The 11,822-nt window shown below is 38.3% G+C and overlaps 1 protein-coding gene and 1 non-coding gene across 2 annotated transcripts in view; both read right to left on the reverse strand.

Moving 5' to 3' along the window:
• ACTR3 (actin related protein 3) overlaps positions 1-10,936 on the reverse strand; it is a 107,499-nt gene extending 96,563 nt beyond the window's left edge. The window contains exon 1 of the mRNA XM_037848921.1: positions 10,676-10,936. Within this exon, the coding sequence (XP_037704849.1) occupies positions 10,676-10,719 (44 nt within the window). The 5' untranslated portion in view covers positions 10,720-10,936. The remainder of the gene's footprint in view (positions 1-10,675) is intronic.
• On the reverse strand, positions 4,115-4,246 carry LOC119545032. Its single transcript, XR_005219013.1, has one exon. It is a non-coding gene; the product is annotated as a small nucleolar RNA SNORA38 (small nucleolar RNA).
• Positions 10,937-11,822: the final 886 nt, after the last annotated feature.

Here is an 11,822-nt window from a genome sequence, read left to right on the forward strand (position 1 = left end):
GAAATAAGGAATTTTAGGCTACATGAAGAAAAATGGACAACATACTTCTTCAACTCCATCTTTTCCCCCGGAGCAGACAATGCCATTTTTTTTTTTCCTGCCAGAATCTAATCCCCATGTCTATTCTTAATCTAACCCACCATTAAGTTTTGTAGGAGACAAAACCCCATTATAAAAGGAGGGAACTGATACTTACCCATTCACTTCTGTCAGCTAGTATACAACACATGATCTGCAACTCATCAACCTGAGATTAGGTCAGAAATTTGAATCTTGGCTGACTCAAGATGAAGAGGCAGTTTAGAATCCATATTGCTTGTGTCTAGTTGCAGCATCCTGGCCAGACTTCCTGCAGTGTGGTAGACTTCTGCTGCCTGGCCTCCCTTATCCTCTGCTGCTTTAATGAGCCTGGTTCTCCAGCTTTCCTGTCAATTTTGTGATCTACAACATATCCTTTCAACAATTCCTTTTTTGCCAGAGTGATTTTGTTGTTGTTTGCACTGAAGATTTGTTACTGAAATAGCCAAAATTACAGCTCTCATTTCTTATCAAACAATGTTACTGGTTTTATATAATATTAATATATAAAATTCAACAATTTTATTTTTATTTTTATCAAACCATTTTAATCCTGTTTCACTTTTTTAAAAAATCAAAGGCTTGTTTTGTTTTTAAATAACTTTCCTGGCAGCAAGGCAACTTGAAACAAGCAAGGAAGGCCATTTACGCATACAGAACATGGCAATCAAGGAAAATGCCTTTACTCCATACTACCACACACAGTAAAAGCTAGGAAAATAATTCATTTTTATAAAGACTAATTTCCAAAATCAGTAAACCAGCCTATACCCCCTTTGAAAGGAATTTTGGAAAACAGTAAAATTCTCAATTAATATTTTATATGAATAACAAACAAAGGCAGGAAAAAAAACTAAAATAGTCCCTTTCCTTTGCTCTGTTATCTCTACTTTTTTTATTATGAAGCAAAATCGTAAAATAGAGACTTTCAAACAGGAAACGTATAAGCTTTTACTACTAAAACTTTGTGGGCTTTTTAAATAAAATACATCAAAAGAGATCATACACTCCAAACACAGCAATCTCTTTAATTCTGTTTTTAAACGTCTACCTGTTTCCTTTAAATTATATATTTATTATTTTTCAGAAGCAAATACCAAACAGCAAGTCCTCTAATTCTAAAAATTCATTTTTTCAAAGGAACCTATCTTTATAGTCCTATATTCTGTTTTTCCATTTTTTGACTAATGATTTCTGTGTTTGTATGGGCATTAGTGAGAGAAGAATGACTTTTTTAATGCATCAGTAGAGATAGTACACCACGATTCATCTTCAAATTACTGCTTCAGAAATGTGTATGCCTTCATTTTGAAGTTGTATGTCACTAAACATCATTTCCTTAATTGTGCTGCCTGAATTAACTAGCAATTTTCAATTGTCCTCGCAATATTCAAATAGCCAACAAATAATTCTGTATCATTTAAAGTGCATGGATTCCATGTTAATCACATCAATACCATGTTCAATAAAACCTCCCCATACATTTCCTATTTATACAAAAAGAATTAACAGTTCTAAAGATACATTTTTAAAAATATATACGTTTATAAACTAGGTTAACAATATAACCACCTTTGTTGAATAATATCCCAAGTAGGAGACATTATAAAAGTAGGCTCTGGCATTACGGGGTATGTCATTGGAAGATCTGAGAGCAGAGACATGAACGGACATTTGCACACTGGTGTTCATGGGGGCAGTACTCATGATTTCCAATGGGTGGAGGTGGCCTAAGGGTACATAGACTGAGGAACAGAATGGTGAACTGTGGTGTACACATACAATGGAATACTGAGCAACTACGAGAAGGAGTGAAGCTGTGACACACGCAACAAGGTGAATGGATCCTGTGCACAGCATTTCAGTGAAGTATGCCAGAAATAAAGGCAAACGCTATAATGCCTCACCAATATGGACTAACTACAATGTGTAAACTCAGAATTGAATCTTACAACAGAGTCTAAGAGGGAATCGATTATTGTAATGGTCCCTAGATTGTAAGCTCTTACAGCATCAAATCTATTCCTGAATTGTAATGGCCATCTCCAAACTCTGAGATACTCATCCCTTAGTGTATAACCTGATTGGTCTCTGGAACAATGGGTATCTCTGTGACACCTGAAACTCAGAGCCAGAGCTCGGCAGATATGAATGTCAGTATTAGCGCATACAGCAACTGTAAAAAAAAAAAAAAAAAAAAATGTAGGCTCTGGAATCAGAGTTCAAATTCTAGATTCTCTACTTAAATATTTCCACAATTTACTTAGGGATGTTATATAAACTCTATATCTCAGTTTCCTCATCTTTAAAGTGGGGATTACATAATAGTATCTACTTCATAGTTTATGAAAAGGATATAAATAATTATCTCGAAAACAAACTTGGTTTAAAATGTTATGTTGGGGGAACATAAAATTTGTTTTTCATTTCTACCATAAGTATGCCTCTGTACAACAGCAACACTAAAGAATTCTGATGCATGTGTTGCACAAGGCCTGAAGCAAGATTTAAACTGTAACATTACTTAAGAAGAAATTTCAACTCCTATAACTGATAAACATAAACTCATAAGAAAATTTATGAAAATTCAACAATGCTGTCATTTAATAACTAGGAACACTTCTGAAAGACATTTCTCAACTCTGGACCTTGGTTTCATCTGTAAATCAAGAGTGATTAAATAATTTCCCAAGTCTTTTTCAGCTTTACAATTCTGAGTCATTAGACATTTCCCGTAATTCACTAAAACAAGTTTCGTGAATATACATTAAACGTAGTTTTTGTAACCTCAAATAACTGAACTTTAAAATGCATATAGCAGAAGAAAAGCACACTATAAAAAGTTAATTATAATAAGCTCTAAAGCTTTAAGTAAGCAAACACTTGCGGTCTAGCATGGATCAATACTAAAAACATAGTTTTTATATTTACATAGTTTCAAAAGAATCCTGAACTGCAAAGTCTTTGACAGGCTAATTCCCCTTTAGGGATCTTTATCTTCCTCTTAGCAACTGAAAAAGGTTTAAAGACATCTTTCTCAAGAGTATTGCATTTTTAGAAAGGGCAAGTAAACCAAGAAGAAGATGTTTAAAGATGGAATGTTTAGCATCAAAACAGATGAAAAAAATTATTATTTTGAGATCTGTGTTGGAGGTAGGGAGGAGAGGAGGGGTAAAGGATAAAAGATACTTCTAAATCTACACAAATTTGAAGCAATCCCTTTCCTGATTGCAATGAGTGTGAAAGAATGACTTGAGTTTAAATCAACAGTTTGGAAAGACTGTGAAAAAGATTTTGAAAGGAAATTTTTAAAATCCCACAAAACGGGCCCTCGGAAAAAACAGGATATTATTTGTCTATTTGCTTTAGTATTAGTCAATTATGTAGGTGTCTTTTATATGTTTTATGATATAAAGGTCTACATAAAGTTACAAAACAACCAGCACAAAGAAATATTAACCATGAATTCAAAGAACCAAATTTAAAACATTAACATCACCTTACTTCACATTATCATTTAATAATTCATGAAAGCTGTAAGTGCTTGGTAAACTATAAAGCACATTAATGTAGTATTATTATTACTTAACTGCTTTGCTCCAGCCTCTTTATACCAGTAACTATTAGGGATGGGTGGTGTCATAAAAGAGGCTACAAGTTCCAATAGAATTACAGGGGAGCATTCAAAAGCTTTTATTACAATGGAATTTTGTTACAGGACATATACTGCTTGAAGCTAAATTTTAACCATTCCACACTCCTGTGCCTAGTCCAAGCATTTAACTGTTTCCACTTCTTGAGGGAGGAAAAGCCTGCTTGACAAGGAAGAGCACTGTGGAGGGAAATTTAGCCCTGTCTTGAGCTAAACTCTCTTTCTAAGAATTTTGCCTCTTGCAAAGTGGGATGAAATAGATGGGTTGTCAGAATTGCTGATCATTCACCATTCTGACACTTATAAATGTCCATGTGTGCACACATTCTTCTCATTGTAATGCTCAAAAAGCTGGGTAACACATCCACAATTTTTTTTTTTCCCCAGTGTGGGAAGGGTGATCTTGAACCTGCAGGGAGCAAGCTGGCACCACACTTCAAGTCCACACACATCTCTCTGCCTCCAAGTCTTGTGCGTCCAAGGACAGGGAACCACAGACACATCTTTGTAGGAGGGTATATATCTACAATTTTAAAAAAGAGGAATTCTGATATGCAATCTGTCTGTTCTCTTCTCTTTGAATTCTCTCATTTTATTAGCTTTAATTCATAAATTATAATGATTCCCAATTCTCCACTTTCATTCCTGAAGTTCCTGTATTTTTAACCTCCTCCAGGACATTTCAAATTACAGATCATTTTAAATTCAACAACAAATTCCAATTTTACTCAGTTTCTCAAAACCAACTCACAATCTTGAAATCCTCATTGATTCCTACATAAAATCCATTAGAATCCACTGCCAAGTCCTAGCTGTACCTCCTTCACAATCTCCCAAATCAGCAAAAGAAAAATTTGATTGCACAAATTACTATGTTAGGCCAGGCACCGCAGGAGACAGGAAAATAAGCACCGGACACTATGTCCAATAAAAAGGGTGCTAACTGATCATTCTAATAAGTACAATGTATTGAGCTTACAGTATGTGCCAGGCTCTATGAAGAACATTTTTGACCCATTATCTCAAAAGAAACCCACAAGGCAGATACTTTTATCACGAAATTACAGATGGGAAAAATAAGACCTGCAGAATTTGAACTTTCATACAGCTATTAAGAGGTGGAGCTTAAACTTAAAAATAGATCTGATTACAAAGCCCTTGCTAGCCATAAATAAACAGTACACAATATAACTGCCTGAAGAAAAGTACCATCAAACAAAAGAAGCAATATTTCCCAAAGGTATCTCTTCTACTCCATTCCCATGGCCAATACCCTACTTCAGCATTTCTGCAAAGCTGATGTTGAGTGGGTCACTTAAGTATCATCTAGAAAGCCTATTTAAATGAATATTCTTAGATCCGACCCTAGAGATTCTGAGCCACTGGGTATGGGGTGTTTCTGATGCATTTTTTTAAACTATAACCCTAATCCCTGTTCGTTCGTTCATTCATTCATTCATTTATTCAACAAAAGATTTAATGAGTTCCTACTGTGCGCCAAGCCTCGTGGCCTCATCACAAATACCTCTTCTACATCTGATCCTGCTACAATCCACTTTGCAAATATTCTAAAAGCCCTATTTTCAACATTTCATGCCTTTTTACTCAAGGATATTTACTCTCTATTGCATAAAATTTCTTTGCAAAGCTTTGCTGGCATATAATGCACACCTGGTACAGAGTAGGTGCTCAATAAATGTTAATTCCCTTTCACCCTTAATCTATAGCCACATTGTATTACATAATCCTCAATTCAAAAGGGGAGCGGTGCAATGTATCATGCGAGGAGGGCTAAACACAAGAAATGCCTACTCTTCCCTTTCTTCCACAAATGTTTTTCCTTCCCCTGCCTAAAATGCTCTCCTGTGCATCTATCCAAATCCTCAAAAGGACAGACCAGATCTTGTCTTCATTAAAACTTGCCTGACTCTTCTAACCATAATACTCTTTCCTTACAACCTACAGAACAACTATACTATGTCTGAAAAGTACATTCCCTAACATTTGATTAAATGCAGACTTCTGCAGTCCTCTAATTTTTAAATCATCTTAGCTCTTGTTTAAGATATTTGAGAGCAGACTGTATTGTACACTGTCATTATAATTACAAGAGTATCTGCCCTGCTAAGAATATAGTGAGCCTCGATTTGACAATACCACTTTTTCTGCTTTTGCGAGGCATCCTTAAGTTCTTAATACTGCTTTCTGCCTTTAAAACATTATGAATGAATTCTCTCCAAAACATCTAAATGACTCAAACTGGCACAGGATCCTTCTCTATATAAGAAGACTATTTAGTGTAGTGGCCCGCCACGTTTATTTACTGTGATACCCTGACCAAGTACCTTACCTAAAATAAGTCTAAATTTTCCCATCTATAAAATAAAGATACTTCTCAGATTAATGTGGAAAGTAAATGAGATAATGTAAAACATTTAGCACAAGCCTGCTAATAATCCTTGATAAACACCAGCTATTATTACTTCCTGATAAACAAAACTTGAGAGTAAATTTTTCTCTAGAGATTAATTTTAAGTCAAGTGACAATGAAATAGTCCACATATTCACATATCTAGAGGAAAAGAATTTAAGCCATGTCAAAAAGAGTTTCCATCAGTTTCCACTTGGGTTGATGGAAAAGTTTTGGGAATAGATGGTGGTGATGATAGTACAACATTGTGAATGGTATTAGCAGCACTGAATTATATATTTCAATGTGGTTAAAAGGGGAAATTTTAGGTTGTATATGCTTCTAGAATAAAAATTTTTTAAAAATAAACCATGGGACTATATAGCACAAACAGAGAACCCTAATATAAACCATGGACTACAGTTAATCGTATAATTGTAATAACACTCTTTCATCAGTTGTAACAAATGCACAAGACAAATGCAAGGTGTTAACAGAGGAATTTATGGAGACTGTATTATCTGCATGATTTTTCTGTAAACCTACAAATTCTTTAATAAAAAAAATGTGCACAGAAAGACTTCTCTAATGAATGAATCAAATTTATAAGGCTAGGATTCCAAAAAAAAGGATCATAAACAGAAATAAGTGGAGTAAACACTACTAATAGAAATAAAGTAACTGCATACTTCTGAAAAGGGGCTCAGGAGGTCCCATGTTGTATCAGAAAGAACACAGGGCTTAAATACAAAAAACAAGTAGAAATAGCAACTCGCAACACCTGCTAACTACAAGACCTTAAAAAAGTAATTTAATTTTTCTAATCCTGTCTTCTCACTTGTAAAATGCAGAAAAAAAACAGCTGCCACAAGATTTAGATAAAGTAAAAAGCCCAGCCAGCAGACCTTTCTCTTCTGTGTTTAAAACTAAAAAATCTGAGCTGTGTTTTACAATAATGCTGGAAAGTTCATTAGATATACTATATACACAATCCAAACTCAATATCCCAACACAAAACTGACAGGGAGAAAAGGAAGAGAAGAGAGATTTTAGGTAAATCTGAATAAGAATCTGACTTGGCAAAACATGTCTATTATACTTATTTCAAATGGAGTGCAAAACATGGCCCAATCAAGGGATAAGAATTTTAATGAATGCTTTTGTGTAACAAGATACTGTGAATGCTTTTGCCCTTTGAGATGGTTGGAGAAACAGCATTATTATTAAATACTATGTACAGAATACATGTAAGAAACATGAACTTCCCACTTACGCCTTTCCCCACTCACCCAGCTCTTTCCCACTGCTCTTAGACCAAGATCATCCTATCCCTACCAACTGCTGGAATGTGGCCACAAGATGAATAAATTAAGCTTCTCATTCATTAACTCCAACAAAACATTTATGCTTACATTTTAAGATTGCTAAGAAGTTTTATTTAGGAAAATTCCTTAATTCACTCTAAATCTGCATAAATCTAAAAGTCCTACTATATAGCTATATTAGCCTCTGATATCATAACCAATAGAAATAATTCACCAATGGGGGGGGGACATAAAAGGGAAAAGGGAATTTCACCATGCAAAATTCCATAACCAAGCTACAATATAAAAATACATAAGGAGTTCCCTTGAATGTCGGAGAACTTTAAGTAAAAACATGCAAAAATAATTTAGGACATTTTACCTTTACCAAGTGTTAACAATGTTTTTTAAAAATGCATACTTTCCTCACCACTTATAGCAGGTTTGAGTTCTGCAATTTAGTTTTTAAGCAACCAGCTCTATCAGTGAGGATCTCTGTGCCCCAATTATATTCTACAGTGCTTTTCCAATACAGAACAAAAGAAAATGTGTATCAATACGATGGGAGTATTTCTTTCTGAATACTTTTCAAAATGAGTATTTTCTTTTATGATCTGAGCTTAGCTGATTCTTTATCTTATGTTGATTTTGCTGGAGGATCACTAATTTTGAGTTTTGGTATTAAGCGCAGTTTCCTAAATCATACTGCTTTTCTTACCTAAGACTAACAAGTTTCACAGGTATTTTTCAGGCACCTTTTGCCTAACCTGTATAATGAAATGGAATGAGCAACCTGACTCAGGTTATAACTTCTCATTTACATTAAGTGAGTAATCATAATTAGTGACTCAAGAGGTGAATGCCTTCTCTAAAACACAAAGGAACACACATATTATTAGGTATGTAGTTTGTATTTGAGGGACCACAGTATTCTGGAACATAAAAATCCCTGATAAGGCCTTTCTTAGAGATTCTTATCTCAATCCAACTAGCTATCCTCAATATACTAATGAAGCTAAAGGTATAACTTTCAGGAACTGGATTTAACAGGCAACCAGAAAGACCAAAAAATGTGAACCAAAAGAAATAAATTTCCAAAGGTGGAATTTCAGATTGTGGCAGATAGTAAAAGATAATGAGGGGACAAGGGGACCCCTAATCGGTTCCATTCAAATCATGAGTGTCCAGTTAACAACCTCTCCTTGTCAGGTGACCAAGAGCAGTGACAAATGTATTATTATTGAAATAGTAAAACAGAAATAAACTAGGTATAGACTGAACCCCTCCCCCACTCCTGATCACTCAGCAAGTGTTTAAATCCAGGGTGGCCCTTTCAGGAATGAGGTCTCTTAAGGTCAGTTAACCTATTATACTAATTCAAAGATAACAAAAACTGTGCTTCAAAATAGGAAAACAGAGAAAGAAAAAGTAATATCCTACTTAAGATGTTGGCACACTGTTTAACAGGGAGACAACCATCTACATTATTTTTATTGATAACCTAGTTATTCCTAAAGCATGAAATATTTATTGTGAAGCAGTATTTTTCACTTTATCAAAACACACTTGTAAAGACACCTACTCTGTCAGGCCAAATCTAATATTAAAACTGACCCTAAGCATAGTACCTATTTACTACTTACCAATTAGGCTAAGAAGGGAGAAAAAAAAAATACTAGTTCAAGGCAATGAGTCTGCATTAAGAAGAAATTAACTTTAATGAATTGTCCATCAAAAAATACATATTAGTTCCATAGCTAAACTAGGTGGTGTTTCACAGGGAAAATAGTATAAGATGTCAGTTGTTCCCCTATGCTGGAAAACACCTGGGTTTTTGGAAACTGCCACAAAGCATAAAGATACAAGTGTGAAAATAAGAGAAACTTTACACAGAATAAAGAGTGGAGTGACACACCAATACTTTAAATAATAATAGTATGCTGAATAATAAAACGGGATGAAGGCTGGCAATCCTTCCTTCAATACCTCTGCTCCCAAAATAAACAGTAGCCTGTTTTCAGGAATAAAAAAATAGAATAATGTGGCATCACAGATCCCAAAAAAAGACATCAATATTTAACATAAAGCTGTCATTCTACATTAAAACATAGCCTATTCTCTACGTAAGTATACACTGTGCTATACAGAACTCTCTAAAATGTCTATAAACATAAAAGAACTACAAATGTATCATAATCAACTCCTTGCAAATTAAGCACAATGGTTTTGTGATCACCTCTATACTTTCCTTCTCGCTTCAAGCCACCTCCACAGAATGAAAGTATACAACTTAATAGTTTATTTTTCTGGGTGTCCCCCTTACCTCTTCCCCAGTGGAACATATATCCATTTTATTAAGTTCACATAAATTAATACCTAGCACCGGTAATTCAGTCTATCCAAAACCTGCTTAATTTTGAAAGATCTAATAAGATGTGCTCAGGTTGGAAACGATAAACTACCTTATAAGGGTATGAAAGACTGAAAGCAGGAAGAGGCTTTGACAAAACTAAGGAAGTTGCAGCGCGCTTGCTCACTGAGGGACTTTTTGAGGCAGAAGTAGTAACACATGACATCTTTCTCTCACAAATTAAAATGTGACTTGGTTCACCGGTAAAGAGCAGTGGGCGATGGAAAAGACCAGGAGTCGAAAAGAAAGGGGAGGTGGGTAGTCTAATGAAAGCTCCGACCTAGGTTCCCATTTTAGGAGTCCGAGCCTTCCCTATCCCCCACCCACACCCTGGGCAGTGTTGTCTCAGAGATCTTGCAAAACCTCCAAGGGGTGCTTCTCTTTTCTCCCTCCTCTGCCAAGCCGGTCCTGGTGCTTGGTCCCCTCGGTCCGCGAGCCCACAGGCAGGGCGGGGCGCGCAGGCAGAGGAACACCGGGTGGGCCGGGTTCGGCAACCACCTCCACCACCGCCCGCGGGCAGCCACAGGGAGGTGGGAGAAGGGCCAGGAGGGGGTCGCGCGGAGGGAGACGCCCCCGTCACGGTCCCAGAAGGATGAAGCGACCGGGCGAGGGAGGCCCCTGGCTCCGGGCCCCACCCCTCGCCACCCAGGGAGCCGAGACTGACACAGCCGGCAGCGGTACCTCCCCGCACCATTCATCTACCGGCCTCCGGCCTCCTCCCTCCCCCGCCATTTTTCTTTCCTCCGCCTCAGTTTCCCCAGCCCCGCTCGTCAAGCCCCTTCGTCGTACCCCCCACCCCCACCCTTTCTCAGCGCCCTTACCCGGTGCCACAGTCCACCACACAGGCCGGCAGCCGTCCCGCCATCTTCCTCCTCGCCTGCTGCTGCCACTGCCGGCGTCTGCTCCGTGCTGGTTAGGGCCGGGGATTGGCGGCGGGAGATGGGGGCTATCTGACCATCCACAACCGGGCCGCCCTCTCCGTCCGGGGGGGAACTGGGAAGTCGAAGCAGTAGCGAGAAGGCAGCAGGCTCGGTCAGCGGCTACCACTTCCGCAACCCAGGCAAGCAATCCCCGCCCTGGCCCGCCGCGGCCTCCTCCCCCTTTCTTTTCCCTCCCCCTCACTCCTGCCCCCACCCTACAACTTCTACCCCTCGCACCGCCTTTCCCTGGGAAGCCAAGATGGCCGCCGGTGCCGACGCCCCGGCCAGGCCAGGACCAGGCCGCAAGGGCTCCCCCTTCCTGCTCGGAGCGGGCGGGGCGACAGAGCATGCGCGGTAGCCCGCCGCCCACCGGCAGCTGCTCCAGTCCGAAAGTTAGCGGGCTCCACTTCGGGTTTTCCAGGAGGGTACAGGAAGTCCGCCTGAGCTTCCAGTTCTCCTTCTGAACCTGGAAGAAGCTTTTCGGATCCACCCTTCGATTTAGTTTCAGTTACTTCCATGCTAGTTGAAGGTGTGGAGTCGCATCCCGCAATCCCGAATATCTTCGCCAGTGCCCCGGAGAAAATTGCCTAATTGAAAACGTTGTCACTGGCATGCAGCCGTTCTTAAAACTTGAGTGGCTGCATTCCTGTGTGAAAAGAAGGGATGTTAGATAGAGGAAAAGCAGTCAGAAAAACTGAGCAACAAAGGCTTGCTTTGCCTTTGTTCAGAGCTTTTTTAAATTCAGTTACACGTGTACATTGTTACAGGACTTTAGATTGTAGGCCCCCCAGAGGGCAAAATGGCTTGTGCCTGCAAGGAAGGCAATTCTCCCGGGAATATATTCTATGTAATGTTGTCTACACAAATAGACCTTTATGAATGGACGATGAGAAAGAATCCCATATGGAGTAATAAGATTCTACTTGCAGGATAATAGTAGAGATTAAGGACCAAGAAATTTTAAAATAAAAGTGAAAAACTGGAACGCTTGGACCAGCAGTTCTCAAACTGTGTGCATCAGAATTGCCTGAAGAGCTCCTTAAAACAC

This window comes from Choloepus didactylus, chromosome 9, assembly GCF_015220235.1.
Source record: "Choloepus didactylus isolate mChoDid1 chromosome 9, mChoDid1.pri, whole genome shotgun sequence".
NCBI classification, from domain to species: Eukaryota; Metazoa; Chordata; class Mammalia; order Pilosa; family Megalonychidae; genus Choloepus; species Choloepus didactylus.